We start from the raw sequence: 15,610 nt of genomic DNA, 5'->3' as shown, positions 1-15,610 counted from the left end.
TAACAAACTTTATTTGCACATATAAAATACCTCCAAAATAACAATGTGATATTTCAAGCTGCAATGAATTTTGTCTTCTAAAATACTGTTAAACACCAAAATCACCACTACAATGAATGCCATAACATAAACAACCCACGTGAAACGAATGTTTAGCGTACTTTTTAATATGATCACATGGGGAATGCACAAAAGATATATATCGAGGACTGCCAACTAGAATTGATAACGTCTAAAGTCATAGGGACAAATTTAGGAAGTTTGGGGTTTTTTTTTTAAACGCAGGCGTTTAAGCATGGTAAAATTCAGGTGACTGGCTATATATGTATAAGACAAAAAATTCGGCCTGTAGGGTGTCTACTACCAAATCAAATCCCATAGACGACAATCTTAACATATGTGGCTAAAACTCCTACCTGCAGCGTATCAATCGACATAAATACTCCACGCCTCACCCTTGAAGTGAATCGGAAAAAAAATAGGGGCCAAGCTGCTCATTTGTAAGTAACGGGTAGCGTCTATGACGACCCTAGTTCCGCACAAAATGCGATTTAAAAAACCACAGGTATCCCATCCATACATGTTTGAAGCACAAGACTACTTCACACAGTGGTACTAGATAAAATAAAATTGAATACATTTTTTGCCCAAATGAAACTATTTTTTTAATTAAAAAATCAACACACATTTAGCACCAATTACAGGACTTGTGATATTCACTTCTCTATCAAAAGTGCGGTGCACCTCGAACTATGTCCCAGCCGGAAGTTATTTGATTTACTACTACCTGTAAAGTCGGCCCATGGCTTTCAGAAAAACCAAATTTTAATTTTTTTTAAATTCCTTAAAATTCGAAACAAAAGAAACTGTAGTAATTTTTCTGTCCAAATTATATATCTTTGCACTAATCCTTTAACATAAAAGACAAAATATGAAATAGTGGACTACTCACATTTTCACATAGAGTGGACATAACCAGTTCTGGGCCCAGATTTTTGAAGCTAATCTGAGTACTACGCTATGGCAACCCCTGCAATTAAGAAAATGTCCAAGGCAAAACAGTGCCGTGGATAATTGAAAACCCCACGGCAATCGGCAACTCCGTGAATTGCAGGGGTTGGGCATATGCGTCGTACTGGTGTCATAGTTTACGACAGTTTTACGATATCGTAGAGCTATGATAGCTTCGACAATCTCTAACCTGGTTGTCAGTTGCAGACATATTGTTCCTATAGTGTTGGATTGACAAAAAAGTATCATTATTTAAGGAAAATAATACATCATACCATCTAAATATTTGATTTAATATTTACGAGTTGTGCAGTACGGTTTGGTACTACATACCATGTTTTTTTTGTTTTTTTTTTTTTTGTTTTTTTTTTTGTCTCAACACTGCATTTAGCAATAAATGGTTACTGAGTAAAAAAAATAAAAAATCGTTTAACCCACAGCAGCAGATAAGCCACTCGGAACAATTTTAAAAAGTATAGCTCGCGGGCTTTACACGTGATATTACGGTAGTCGATTAGAGGGATGGGGAGAGGGGCAAACATTGGATCCATTCCTAACCACTGGCCACTGGCGTATTAAAAGTACAAGTAACTTGAAACACTAGCTTTCATCTTGTGAAATAATGTACAGTCAAGAACATATTTACATTAATACCATATCCCAGCCTCTACTAAATGTAGGTTGTTTTTGTTGTTGTTTTTCTTTGTTTTTCTGTTTGTTTGGTGGGGTTTTTTGGGGTTTTTTTTTTTTTATTAATAATTTTATTTTGGCAAGACGTACAAACTCATGGAAAAGTTTTTAAGAAATATTATATCTATTCTATATTTTTTGTGCAATTTGTTACACATTAGTGAATATATCAGTAAACCACCAGACAGTGATGAATGTCATCAGCCCCCAAAGGATGAAATATTTTATCGACTACTTTATACTATTAGTTCAAATAGATCTTTAAATATGCTACATAAGGACAGATTAAGAAAAGAATAATAAAATATGGAGTTTAGTAAGATAAATTAATCCATAAAGTATAATTTTATTCCAATACGTATACATATTTTATTGACACACTGACAAAATAAAAGACCTAAAACCATTTTAAATAAATAAATAAATAAATAAATCACAAAACATGCACAACACCCCCCCCCCCCCCCCCGACAATATTTTTTTATTTTTTTTAATTAAAGCCAACAAGAAAGTTCACAAAAAATGCAAAAAAATAAAATAAAATAATAAATAAAAAATAAAAATAAAATAATATAAAACAAAAAATAAAAAATCCAACAAGAAACGTTTAGTGGGGGCAGGGTATACACCTTTCTAACACAAAAAAAGTAATAATTAACAGAAATGAGAATATGGTTGCCTACCCATCGTTATTTAGACAGGGCAAACTGAGGCTTCGTGTAACTTGTTCAAAAGTAGAAAACATCAGAAAAGACCAACCTGAACTCCATAGTTTAAAGTTTCAATGGAATGCACTATACACACTATACAAAACATATCACATTGATGGCGATCTATCCTGGGACACATATCATACCTCAGAGATGAGTATTGTACCACTAAGCCATATCCCACCTCTAGTTCATATAATTGAATTCTATTGCTAAATCACACTGACATTTTTAAAGACATACCCTAGCAACTAAGCTCACATTATGTTCAACTACATGTGTTCTGTGAAAATTATATTGCATAGTAAGCATCAAAATAAAACAACCCCAGCCATTTACCTGCACCCCCCAAACCCAGCCATTTACCCGCACCCCAACCCCCCCCCCAACAACAACAAAAAACAACACCCAAACAACAACAAAAAACCAATCCCCTAAACCCTCCAAACACACACACACATGCACACACACACACACACACACACAGACACACACAGACAGACACACAAACAGACACACCGACAGACAAACATCACAACTGACTAAATGTTTATATCTTACATTATGTTTTAAATACATACTGACAATTTTTATCTTTTTAATGGAAAAATTGATATATAAATATACATGCAAGCAGGTGGGTTTATAAATAATGGTCTGAGACTAATACTGTATGAGACAATCTTTAGCAACATTATGCATGTGCAAATATATACTGGAATGTTTCAAGCAGGATTCATGGAGGGGTAGCTGTACATACATATATATACATACACATACATACATACACACATACAATTTGTGAGGCCAGAAAGGATTTAATTATCCCCTGTGCCAGTGCGTTAATATCCATGTATGTAACAGTCAACCTCGACATACATACAATATATAGATATTCATACATCAATACATACTTTTTTTTTTTTTTTTTAAATTTTTGGTGGTGGGGTGGAGGGGGAGGGGCAATGGGGGTTCAAAAGTATCAAACATACTCTAAGGATGTATCACCCTGGGTAGTAGCTTCATGGCAGAAGTCATGACCTGATTAAAACTTCTCTTTGACTCGGATTTGTGCAGATATGATTTTTGATTATGGTAATGATTTTGTCTTTTAAATTTATGGGTAATGATATTTACATAATTAATCTGATAAATTAACAGTAGTATCTACCTGTAACAGTCAAACATGAGCATATGCTATCACTGGGCCCCGTTCCACGAAGCGATCTTAGCACTAAGATCACCTTAATGCATAAGGTAACTATGGACTTAAGGTAATCTTAGGGCTAAGATCGCTTTGTGGAACAGGGCCCTGGTGTCCTTATCTTTCATTTTCTAATATATATATTGAGGATTTGTTATGAGTATTTTTTAATATGGAAAATATCAACTGAGCCTATGTTAATCGGTATTTGTTGACGCTCTGCCGAGACAAATACCTATTAACTAGATGAGGTTCATATGTTACATATTAAAAAAACATGAGTTGTGAATTCTATTTATCCTTTAACACTTCTAAAATAACATTTTAATTCGATTGTTAGTAAATCACAGTACTAAAGTTGCCTCCATTAGTAATATGATGTCACCACAATTCGCACAAACGAGTTTGACGTTTCGCATTTTAACTAAATCTTATGAACATGTATACAGGTCTTGTTTGTAAACAAATGACCCATTCACAGCAACATATTATTACCTAGAGACCTCACAAATTTGCATATACCTTTAAATGTGTATACCATTATTAACTGGGTTAATACACATGTAAATGCTATCTAACAGACTTGAATGTAGTTTTCTATTTCTTACATATCCTCGAAAAACCAGGTTTAAAACAAACTGAAACATCTTTTCCAAGTACAACAAGCAATCAATTTTAGGTTAACTTACAGGTCACAAAGCTATCAATTTCTATCGCTCCTATTTGATTGGATGGTATGACTGCTGTAATCAGGTCATAAAAGAGCAGGCAGATGTTATGTCTTTAAATTGATAAATTGATATGCGTCTTTCATAAAAAATTAATGATGTTCACACCAATGGGTGTGTAAGAAAAATAATTTCATTAGCATTAAATACATTGTAGCTTAAGCATTATATTAAAATAATGATATGTGTACAAATGGCATCAATTACAATGCATATTTTGCTGAATTTTTAATCTATAAATATGACAGGTTTTGCTATGAAACAAGATAAATGACCGTTTCAACTTCTGTTTTGAACATATGCTAGCAACCACACCCACATACCAAGATTTTCTTTCACTGAACTGTACCACAACTAAAATAACTAATGACTTCAGGCAATAAAATTCACATGTAATTAAATCTTTAAAAACCCACAAAACATTGTTCTATAGACTGTTAACATTATTTAGGTACATGTATCTTCTTAGAAAAATAATCTGAATTCCATAACTCCCTGAAGGATAACAACACCAACAATTGTTCGATCATTTAGGAGTTGGAGTAGACATGATGTGCCATCTAGGAACACTTGCATATAAAATCATTGGAAACCTCCAATACATGTGGTTTGTAGCACCACCCGTCAGTCTTATCTAAAAAGTAAAACAAAAAAGTGAGATGGGTGTTCAGTTTGAACAAGCATTTCAAGAGAAACAAATTTTAATATCTCTCATATAACTCTGTCAACAAGAGTACCAGTGAGGTACATGATACGCCCATCAGGAATTTGATGGAAAACCATATCTATATTAATGAATATGTTAGAGTATGATTCAATTCTAATAATGTGAAATTTTTGCAATGGGATGGATGAACAGTTTTTTTCACACCAACCACCATCCTAAGTTGTTCCTACAAGTGAGGTTTGATGGTCCTGTATGCATCTGTATGCAAGATATGATCCGGACAAGGATTTAATTTTATGTGCAGTAGACCGTGAAAAGTAGGTCACGGTGATCTAGTAATAAAACGCGACAGACAGCCATCCCAAGTTGTTCCTACATGTGAGGTTTGATGGTCCTGTATGCAAGATATACAATGTAGTCCGGACAAGAATTTACTGTTATGTGCAGTAGACTGTGAAAAATAGGTCATAGTGACCTTGTAATAGTACACGACACACAACCATTCCAAGTTAATCCTACATGTTAGGTTTGATGGTCCTGTATGCAAGATGTGGTCCAGACTAGGATTTACTGTTATGAGCAGTAGAGCATGAGAAGTAGGTCACAGTGACCTAGTAATAGTATGTGACACACCGCCATCCCAAGTTGTTCCTACATGTGAGGTTTAATGGTCCTGTATGCATCTGTATGCAAGATATGGTTCTGGACAAGGATTTATTGTTATGTGCAGTAGACCGTGAAAAGTACGGGCGGACAGACGAACGGACAACGCCATACCATAATACAACCCATAGATGGGCGTATAAAAATGGGTAAATTGCCATGAACGACAAACTTAATATAAAACTGTACATGATAAGGCTATACCCAACATTTCAGATCAATATCTTGAGGCATTGCTAAACAAAGTCCGGAAAACCATGTGGGACAAACGGACAGACGGACAGAAGGACAGAGATGAATCCTACAGACCCCTCTGGTTGCACCGATAGGGAACTAAAAATATATTTATCTTAAAACCCTTCATATTATATCATGATATAAAAAGCAGCTTATTTACAGTATTTAACACAATAGAAAACTTGAATGAACTTGTCTGAATGAATCATGGCAGGATGACCAATAAAAGGACATTATAACGTCTGTATTCCGTCATCACAGCTCTTCCTTCAAGTGCAGAGACTTAAACATGATGTTCAACGTGTTCACAAGACCCTGGAAATATCCATCATCCTCGAATTCCTCTTTCGCCAGATCCCTGTACTCTGTTAAAAGTCGTGTCAGGGTGGGGCGCACATCGGCAAAACTGTTCCGACATTCCTCCGTCAGTGACAACATGGCATTTAAAACCTTTTCCCGGCTGTCGTGTTCACTGACATCCAGAAGTTTTGCTATCAGTGTGCACCAGCCCATGTCCTTCAAACCGTCTTTTAAATTAACACTGAAAAAAAAGAAGAATTTTTTAATGTTAATTAACAATTAGGGCTTCTGATTATATATATTATTTTAATATGGTAGCCCCACTACCATGGCTAGTGATATTCAATGTTGGGCTAGTAAATAACTACTATTGCCATGCCCAACAGCTAGTGAATTGTTTTGTTGTCAAATGATGCAGTTAAGTCTATTTTGTAAATATGAATATCCTGCCCCCAACCCAACATCTCAATGTTAGTCTTTTTAAGCTCTATGTCCCTCTAAGAGTCTTTAGGTGTCATATCTGATTATTACTATTATTTAGTAAAATTGTATTAACTTAAAGTAAAGTAGGGCTAGTGAATTTTTAATTGTGGCTAGTAAATTTTTTAAATCACTGATCCCATGGCTAGTGGATTTTATAAAAATTGTAGAAGCCCTGATATGGAATAACAATTGAGGGGTCTGATTAACTGTTCTCCTGTCACCATGTAGCAACGAACCACCAGTCTGAAAAGTGATCTCTAACATACAATGCATATTGGAGATGAAAGTTAACTAGATTATAGGTGATCTCTCACTTGGAGCTGTAGAAAATTAATCAGTCATGCCAATAATTTTTATCTTCAAGAGACTATATCTGACGGCCATTTTGTCACACAGCAGTTTAGCAAGGTCTAGACCTGGGGAATTCAAATACGAAACGTAGTGGAACCATTTGTCTAGACATCTATGTGATTAGCCTAGTATTGCACTGTAAACAGAATTTGTTTTAGTCTCAGTTGAGGAGGGGAGATCATCCGACCCACCCCCCCCCCCTCCAGCCAACACCCCTGTTAGTTATGTGTTTTTACATTGTGCGTAGTTTAAATGTAATCCTTTGATTTATAAAATGGCAATATTGCAATACTTCATTAAAATACATACATTTACATTATTTTAAGATCAACATGATATTTTTCTCTGAGTCAGATTGTTAACATGATAGGATCACAACACAAAGAAGTTCACAAACTCATGAATAAAGTATGTAAGTTCATGATGGATTGGGGGGGGGGGGGAGGGGGAGGGAGAGAAAGGTGATTAATACCACAAATAGATGTGTTCTGAAATACTATGTTCACAAATATACCAGAATTTTGTTTTAATTTATTTTGCATGGCTTTGAAGTCAACATGCATGGGTGCAGTTATGTAAAGGAGGGATTACATAAAAACCCTTCTATTTTTCACCAGTCCCACTTTTAAATATTAAATAAACAGTGTTCTCATGCAGTGCACACATACATGATGCAGTAATATTTACAATTCCATTGTGGTTGGTTGCACTGAAGGCAATTTTATTAGCAAAAACCAGCAGTTGCTGCCATTAAATGTAAAGGAATGAAAATTTAATGTAACGGAAAGAGTTAAAATTCAAAAAAACGTTTTATAACTAGTTACGTCATTTTAAAAATAAAATATAGTTATGATGCAGCATGATGTAGAGTATATCACACAAAGCAGAGTTTTAACATCCTCTTCATAGAGCATAGATTGTGTTTTGATGGAAGCTTTGGGGCAGGACGTAGCCCAGTGGTAAAGCGCTTGCTCGATGCGCAGTTGGTCTGGGATCGATCCCCGTTGGTGGGCCAACTGGGCTATTTCTCGTTCCAGCCAGTGCACCATGACTGGTATATCAAAGACATCTATGTGATTAGCCTAGTATTGCACTGTTAACAGAATTTGTTTTAGTCTCAGTCGAGGAGGGGAGATCATCCGAACCCCCCCCCCCCCCCCCCCCCCCCGCCTGGTCTGGGATCGATCCCCGTCGGTGGTCCATTTGGGCTATTTCTCGTTCCAGCCAGTGCACCATGAGTGGTGTATCAAAGTCCATGGTATGTACTACCTTGTCTGTAGGATGGTGCATATAACAGATCCCTTGCTGCTAATCGAAAAGAGTAGCCCATGAAGTGGCGACAGCAGGTTTTCTCTCTCAACATCTGTGTGGTCCTTAACCATATGTCTGACGTCATATAACCGTAAATAAAATGTGTTGAGTGCGTCGTTAAATAAAACATTTCTTTCTTTGATGGAAACTTTATTGTCCTATTGGGGGGCGGGATGTAGACCTGTGGTAAAGTGCTCACCTGATACAGGGTCGGTCTAGGATCAATCCCTGTAGATGGGCCCATTTGAGATATTTATCGTTCCAGCCAGTGTACCACGACAGGTATATCAAAGACAGTGGTATGTGTTATCCTGTCTGTGTGATAGTGCATATACATGATCCCTTGGTACTAATGGAAAAATGTAACAGGCTTTTTCTATAACACTACATGTACATCGTATATATCAAAATCACCAAACAAACCTTTTTTTACTGTTCTGTTGTTGAGATGTATTAACATCAGTTTATAATTACTGTATGTACCTTCACTGCTGACAAAACATTTTTGTAAGTTAACTTATACAAGCACATCATTTTGGAAATGAACTCGTCATGTGATATACTGTTTTCTAGTTCTAGAAGAGATACCTGTATTTTATTTAAAAAACTGGAAGGGCTGTATCCTAAGCACATGTGTATATTAATAAATTTAGGTCATTACTTATTTACGTCAACACAATAAAATTTTGCTTAAATTTTTTATGAAACACTGAAGACATGAAAAACAAATTAGAAATTACAGCTGAAGTAAAATGTGAACTAATGCAGTTTTCATAACTTAGAGATGTAATTATATGTAAGTAATTTGGAAGCTATTAAGATTGGCTAATTTTTATATATTTTTAAAATTATTTCATGGAATGACATGGTATATGTATATGTATATGAACAACAGGACCCAGTTGCTCAGTGCTTTAAATTAAGGTTTTTACTCTATACCAGTACACTTTTCTCGGTGTTGTAGTGGTTAAGCCATCTAGTTAAGGCTAATAGGTACTGGGTTCATCTCTTGGTACCGGCTCCCACCCAGAACGAGTTTAAAGACTCAATGCTCAATGGTTCTGACCACTACACCAACTTCTATCTTGATCACTTACCACTAACAAACAACTACTAACTCACTGTCCTGAACAGACAGCCCAGATAGCTGAGGTGTGTGCCCAGGACAGCATGCTTCAACTTTAATTGGATATGAGCATGGGAATAATTAAGTATAAATGAATTAATACATTTCATTAGAAAAACGAAGAAGAGGACTATCCAAACTTCTCAAGGCCCATGCATGTATTCTATTCTTCATATCTTATAAGTTATACATAAATTATGTCATCATCTGAAACAACAAAAGAAATATCCCACAAGATCACTTGTTTGACAAATTATGTTAATAAATACATATAAAGTTCATTTTATTGATAGGTCGATGATCACAAAATGTTTATTACAAAGCACTTAGAAATCTAGGTCTAAAGTCGGACCTGATATAGAGGACACCTACATGTAGCCTTCTGCCCAGGAATTGGTCACTGGCTATGTCAGAGATTAAGTCTAGGGTGGGTGTGCCTAAACCTTCAGGATATAGGCACGTAAAAATAGTTCCTTCCCTACATGTAGTTGGGATACCCATGAACATATCTAGTAGAGGGCATTTGTCCCCACCCCCAATAAAATAAAATAAACTTTTTTTTTCTATCTAAAGAAGACCGTATGTCCTATATAATTTACTAGACAATATGTCCTATATAATTTACTAGACCCTATGTCCTATATAATTTACTAGACCCTATGTCCAGTATAATTTACTAGACCCTATGTCCAGTATAATTTACCTGACCATATGTCCTATATAATTTACTAGACCCTATCTCCTATATAATTTACTAGACCCTATGTCCAGTATAATTTACCTGACCATATGTCCTATATAATTTACTAGACCCTATGTCCAGTATAATTTACTAGACCCTATCTCCTATATAATTTACTATACCCTATGTCCAGTATAATTTACTAGACCCTATCTCCTATATAATTTACTATACCCTATGTCCAGTATAATTTACTAGACCCTATGTCCTATATAATTTACTAGACCCTGTCCTACATAATTTACTAGACCCTATGTCCTATATAATTTACTGTGTACTGATTTTTCTTTACAGCTGCCACACACACACACACACACACACACACACACTGAGATAGATACACACACACACACACACACACACAGACAAACACACACATACACACACACACACACACACACACACACACACACACACAGACACACAGAGAAACACACACCCTTCCCCACCATAGTTATTTTAGGCTATACGTAAGTATATGGTCCTGGTATCTGACACCTGATCACTTGAACCATGCAGCAAAATTGCCCCAATGCCCTATTAATTCTTATTCTCCAATGCCCTGAAAATTAAAGTTTCATGGCCAAATTTGCAAATTAGTAATATGTCATCATACTTGAACATGACTCCTGAAAGTTGTTTTATTTTATTATGAAAACATCAAATCGTTCACACTTCTTTAATAATTTTGAAGGCGTGCTGTTATATATTAAGACGCTTGTTACGTCTGCGTTGTTGGCCTGCCTTCTGATCATAATTAATGCCCTAAAAAAAATATCTCCACCCAGAGCTTGAAATAGCAGCCTGTGAAAAGCAGTAAAACTATTTTATACCTAGCAGGTGAAATTGATATTCATCTGCTAAATTTACCACACAAAAGTGCATGGTCATCTTTCATGAGATCTGCTATTTAGTTAGTAATTAATGAAAGTCAAACTTGACCTGTAACAGTACACGATAAAGAAAGAAATGTTTTATTTAACGACACACTGAACACATTTTATTTACGGTTATATGGTGTCAGACATATGATTAAGGACCACACAGATATTGAGAGAGGAAACCCGCAGTCGCCACTTCATGGGCTACTATTTTCGATTAGCAGCAAGGAATATTTTATATGCACCATCCCAGAGAGGGTAGTACATACCATGGCCTTTGATATACCAGTCGTGGTGCACTGGCTGGAACGAAAAATAGCCCAATGGGTCCATTGACGGGGATCGATCCCACACCGAGCGAGCACTGAACCACTGGGCTACGTCCCGCTCCCAGTACACGATAAAGCTATACACAGAATTTCAGCTCAATATCTTAAGGCTCTGTGAAAAAACAAAAAAACATCCAGAAAACTATATGTGGGACAGACAGACAAATAGACAGACAGACAGACTGACAGAGAGACAGACAAACAGAATTAAGGACAGAGATGAAACCTTTTGTCCCAGGCCTCTGCCTGGACCGGTAGGGGACTAAGAGAAGCAGCTTATCACAGATATCATGCTGGTAAACCCTTACTATAGCAATATAACTGCATGGCTAACACATACATGTACAGAATGTACACCCAGATATTAAGGACACCTGTTTTAGAGGTCATAACATTCTGCAGATCATTGTGCGACCTTGACACAAAGGTTTTTACTGTTTACTAATTACACACAAGTAAATATGAGTTATGGTAATGGTAACTCTGGCCCCTCACTTGGGCTCCGACCTTGCAAAATTAACACACAACAATAAACAATGCTCAGTGCTGTAAAAGCCTATTCCCGTTTTTCTTCCCAGAATTAAACTCTGTGACAGCCATAAACAGAGTGGTGAAGAGGTTGTCCGTGCTACAGTGTGTTTGTATATCCAAAACTATAATCCTTGTTTCCTAATTTAGAGCCACACTACTATCAGCTGTCATAATAATATACCTCGGGAGAAAGGCAACATTGTGATAAGAAAATGTTTACAGCATTTGTATCTCTCTTTGATGTGAAGTCAAGATGGTGTTAAGCCCCGTTTGTGATTAGATCCGCTTGTTGACTTGCCCTGATCAAGTTTGTGGTGTTGATATAACGGGACTTACGGTGTCTGTGCCATTGTATCTATCCTCAAGTCTCGTCTCAATCACAAGGGGGTGTTTCAATATTTCGTTGGTGCTGCTATTGTTTGTGGTGGAAATGAAAAAATCAGCAGTTCATGACAGTTTCTTTATTGTCATATATAATTTCTAGAGCTGGGCGGTATTAAAATTTGAGGTTCGGTATCGATATCGGTATTTTTTGGGTGATATACCTTGGTATCGGTACGGTATTCGGTATTGACACAATACCAATACCGATATTGAGCCGTATTTTTGGTATACACGGCTTTAAATGCATGCCTGAGTTAAGGCTAACCCACTAATTTCATCTAAATAAAATTAAATTTCATACACAAATGCCAGGAAAAAATGTTCAACACCGAAAGTTTGGTATTTAAAAATTTGCTTGGTATGGTAAATCGGTATTGAAATGATACCGATACCAAACCTCTCTGGACCAGAATATGTTAACATAATAGTACACTGAAGAAACCTAGGGGTGCAAGGGTTATAGCATTATTCAGCATATGCCCACTTTTGTTTTGCACAATAAACTTTTCCTGCCATCGTATATTCCATGATAATCTACTGCCCCCATCCATTACGTCTCACCGGCCTCGGTGGTGTCGTGGCAGGCCATCGGTCTACAGGCTGGTAGGTACAGGGTTCAGATCCCAGTCGAGGCATGGGATTTTTAATCCAGATACTGACTCCAAACCCTGAGTGAGTGCTCCACAAGGCTCAATGGGTAGGTGTAAACCACTTGCACCGACCAGTGATCCATAACTGGTTCAACAAAGGCCATGGTTTGTGCTATCCTGCCTGTGGGAAGCGCAAATAAAAGATCCCTTGCTGCCTATCAGAAGAGTAGCCCATGTAGTGGCGACAGCGGGTTTCCTCTCAAAACCTGTGTGGTCCTGAACCATATGTCTGACGCCATATAACCGTAAATAAAATGTGTTGAGTGCGTCGTTAAATAAAACACTTCTTTCCATTACGTCTCCTTCAATAAGCACACTGATACTCTGTTATTCATTCACACCACTGTTCTCATACAGATATAATTAAATTCCCATTACATTCATTACCACATAATATCATCCCATTGGTTCAGCCGTAGCAATGAGAGTTTGTTCATTTCTCGATGAATGAAAAAATTACGTTGTTAGGTAACGTCATACCTGATGACGTCATTTTATACTGGTAATTTTTCTTACTGAGCGTTATTGTTTTAACCCCAAAAAATAAATCAAAATAAAATATGAACTTTTCATGTTAATATTAGTAAATATGCTTCAAATTATATTATAAGTATTGTCTGTTATATGTTTTATGTTCATCAAGGTATGAACATAAAAAATCATCCACAAACTTTTGTGAGTACGGCTTTGCCAGTGCACCATGACTGGTATATCAAAGGCCATGGTATGTGCACTAGCTGGAACAAGAGACAGCCAAATGGGCAGAGTTTTATACATGTAACTGCAAACATGAAAAATAGGCAACAGTAACAGCTGCAATAGCCACCCAAAACTGCCTGCTATCTATTAATGAACATGCTGAAGTGTAACAAGAAGATACATGTAGCTGTAATACCACTATAACTACTAACTAGTATTTTCCCAAGACATTGTAGACTAAACACTTTTTTCCCTCACCATTCTAAGGGCACTTCCCCCACTCCCCATTAAAGACCAGAAATTAATTAAAATTAAAATAAATGTAATTAATGCACTTGCTTTAATAAATGAATGACAAAATTAATATATAAAGAGGGACATTTTATTAATTAATAATACATTGTCTGAGTGTTTTAATTTACAAAGGCAATTTTAGAATTAATTACTGAAAAAAGCTAGGCTTCTTTTAATCTCAGGGCAGCATGTCACTGATTACGGCAAGATAGCACTAAACCACTGAGACATGGTGCTACGCTATGCTAAAATAAGCTAGAAGAGAAAACACTAAGTACATGTACATGTATGTGTATACTGGCAAACTGGAGAAATTCAAAATTACAATGTGTGGCAAGACACCTTGCACGTATCTCATTTCAAAAGAGGCCGATATAGAATGAATGACTCCTTAACCTTCTACAGTCAGCGAGGTGAGTCATAAATCCATTACGTTCTACTAAATCTATCTCGATGATTGTCATAAATCTAAATTCAATCTCCTGCTACCTATCGCATCTATAGCTATGTTTACAAGTTCACTTGGTGCATCCATTAAAGAGAATAAAGAACACACGATGATGATCATAGAGCTTGGTGCATGTACAGATATTTCCATTCAGTTTGCATGCTAATGCTTATGCACAGCTTCTGTACTCTGACTTCAGTGGACTTGGTTTGAGTTTGGAGTTTTCTTTCTCCTAGGAGAATTTCCTTACTAGGATTCTGAGCCTCTCCAGCCCAGTTTTGATTTTGGAGTTTGCTTCTCCTAGACAGTTGTCTTTCTTGACACTCGTCCTCTGTCTGTCCAGTCCATATTAGTCTAGTTTCTACCCTTTGACCAGTCCAGCTTGGGTGACCCTACCAGGAGCTGATACTCCAGCTGGCATAGCTCTCTGAGTCATTGAGACATTCAAGCTACCTCACCACGTCAAGGAATGGACCATGAGATAGTAAAGAACACACATCATTGCAATTACATATCCTGTGAAGTCTTTGTTCGAACAAATTATGACCAACATTGAACAAACATATGCTACATTTTGAAAATAATTTTATAAATATAAATTAAACAGTCTTTAGTTCCATATTGATAGTAATATAGATCCATCAATTGATTAAGAGAGATTGAAAAAATGGGGTATGATCGATAGAAGAATATTTAAGTGGATTGACTTTTCTAAATGTTACAAATGACATTTTTGAGCATCAAATCAAAAAACTCCCAGTGGTTATTTTTTAAATGTTCTGGCGTAGCCAGGTGTTGGGAGAATGGGGATGGGTCACTGGCCATGCTCCAACCCCCCAATCACACCTCCTATTTCCACACCACCTTTTATTATGCACGTTGCCCCATAACATGACACTAATTAATGTGCATGTTCTCAACCCCACCCCACCCCACCAAAAAACCCAAATCCTGGTTATGCCAGTGTTTTTCCATACATGCTCACACACTTCTATTTATAAATTTCAAAGTTTGTTTTGTTTAATGACACCACTAGAGTACATTGATTTATTAATCATTTGCTACTGGATTGGTAATTTTGACAAATAGTCTTAGAAAAAAAGAAGAAAAAAACCTGCCACATTTTTCCATTAGTAGCAAGGAATCTTTTATATGCACCATCCCACATACA

At 36.5% G+C, this 15,610-nt stretch overlaps 1 protein-coding gene across 1 annotated transcript in view; it reads right to left on the bottom strand.

The window, feature by feature from the left end:
* Positions 1 to 5,713: 5,713 nt before the first annotated feature.
* Positions 5,714 to 15,610, bottom strand: part of LOC121384125 (nucleotide exchange factor SIL1-like) — a 29,277-nt gene continuing 19,380 nt past the window's right edge. Inside the window, 1 exon segment of the mRNA XM_041514365.1 lies at positions 5,714 to 6,451. Coding sequence (XP_041370299.1) covers positions 6,166 to 6,451 — 286 coding nt within the window. The 3' untranslated portion in view covers positions 5,714 to 6,165.

The sequence above is a fragment of the Gigantopelta aegis genome, chromosome 10 (assembly GCF_016097555.1).
Source record: "Gigantopelta aegis isolate Gae_Host chromosome 10, Gae_host_genome, whole genome shotgun sequence".
Classification (NCBI taxonomy): domain Eukaryota; kingdom Metazoa; phylum Mollusca; class Gastropoda; order Neomphalida; family Peltospiridae; genus Gigantopelta; species Gigantopelta aegis.
The sequence above is the reverse complement of the archived record's forward strand: the minus strand, read 5'-3'. Positions and strand labels throughout refer to the sequence as shown.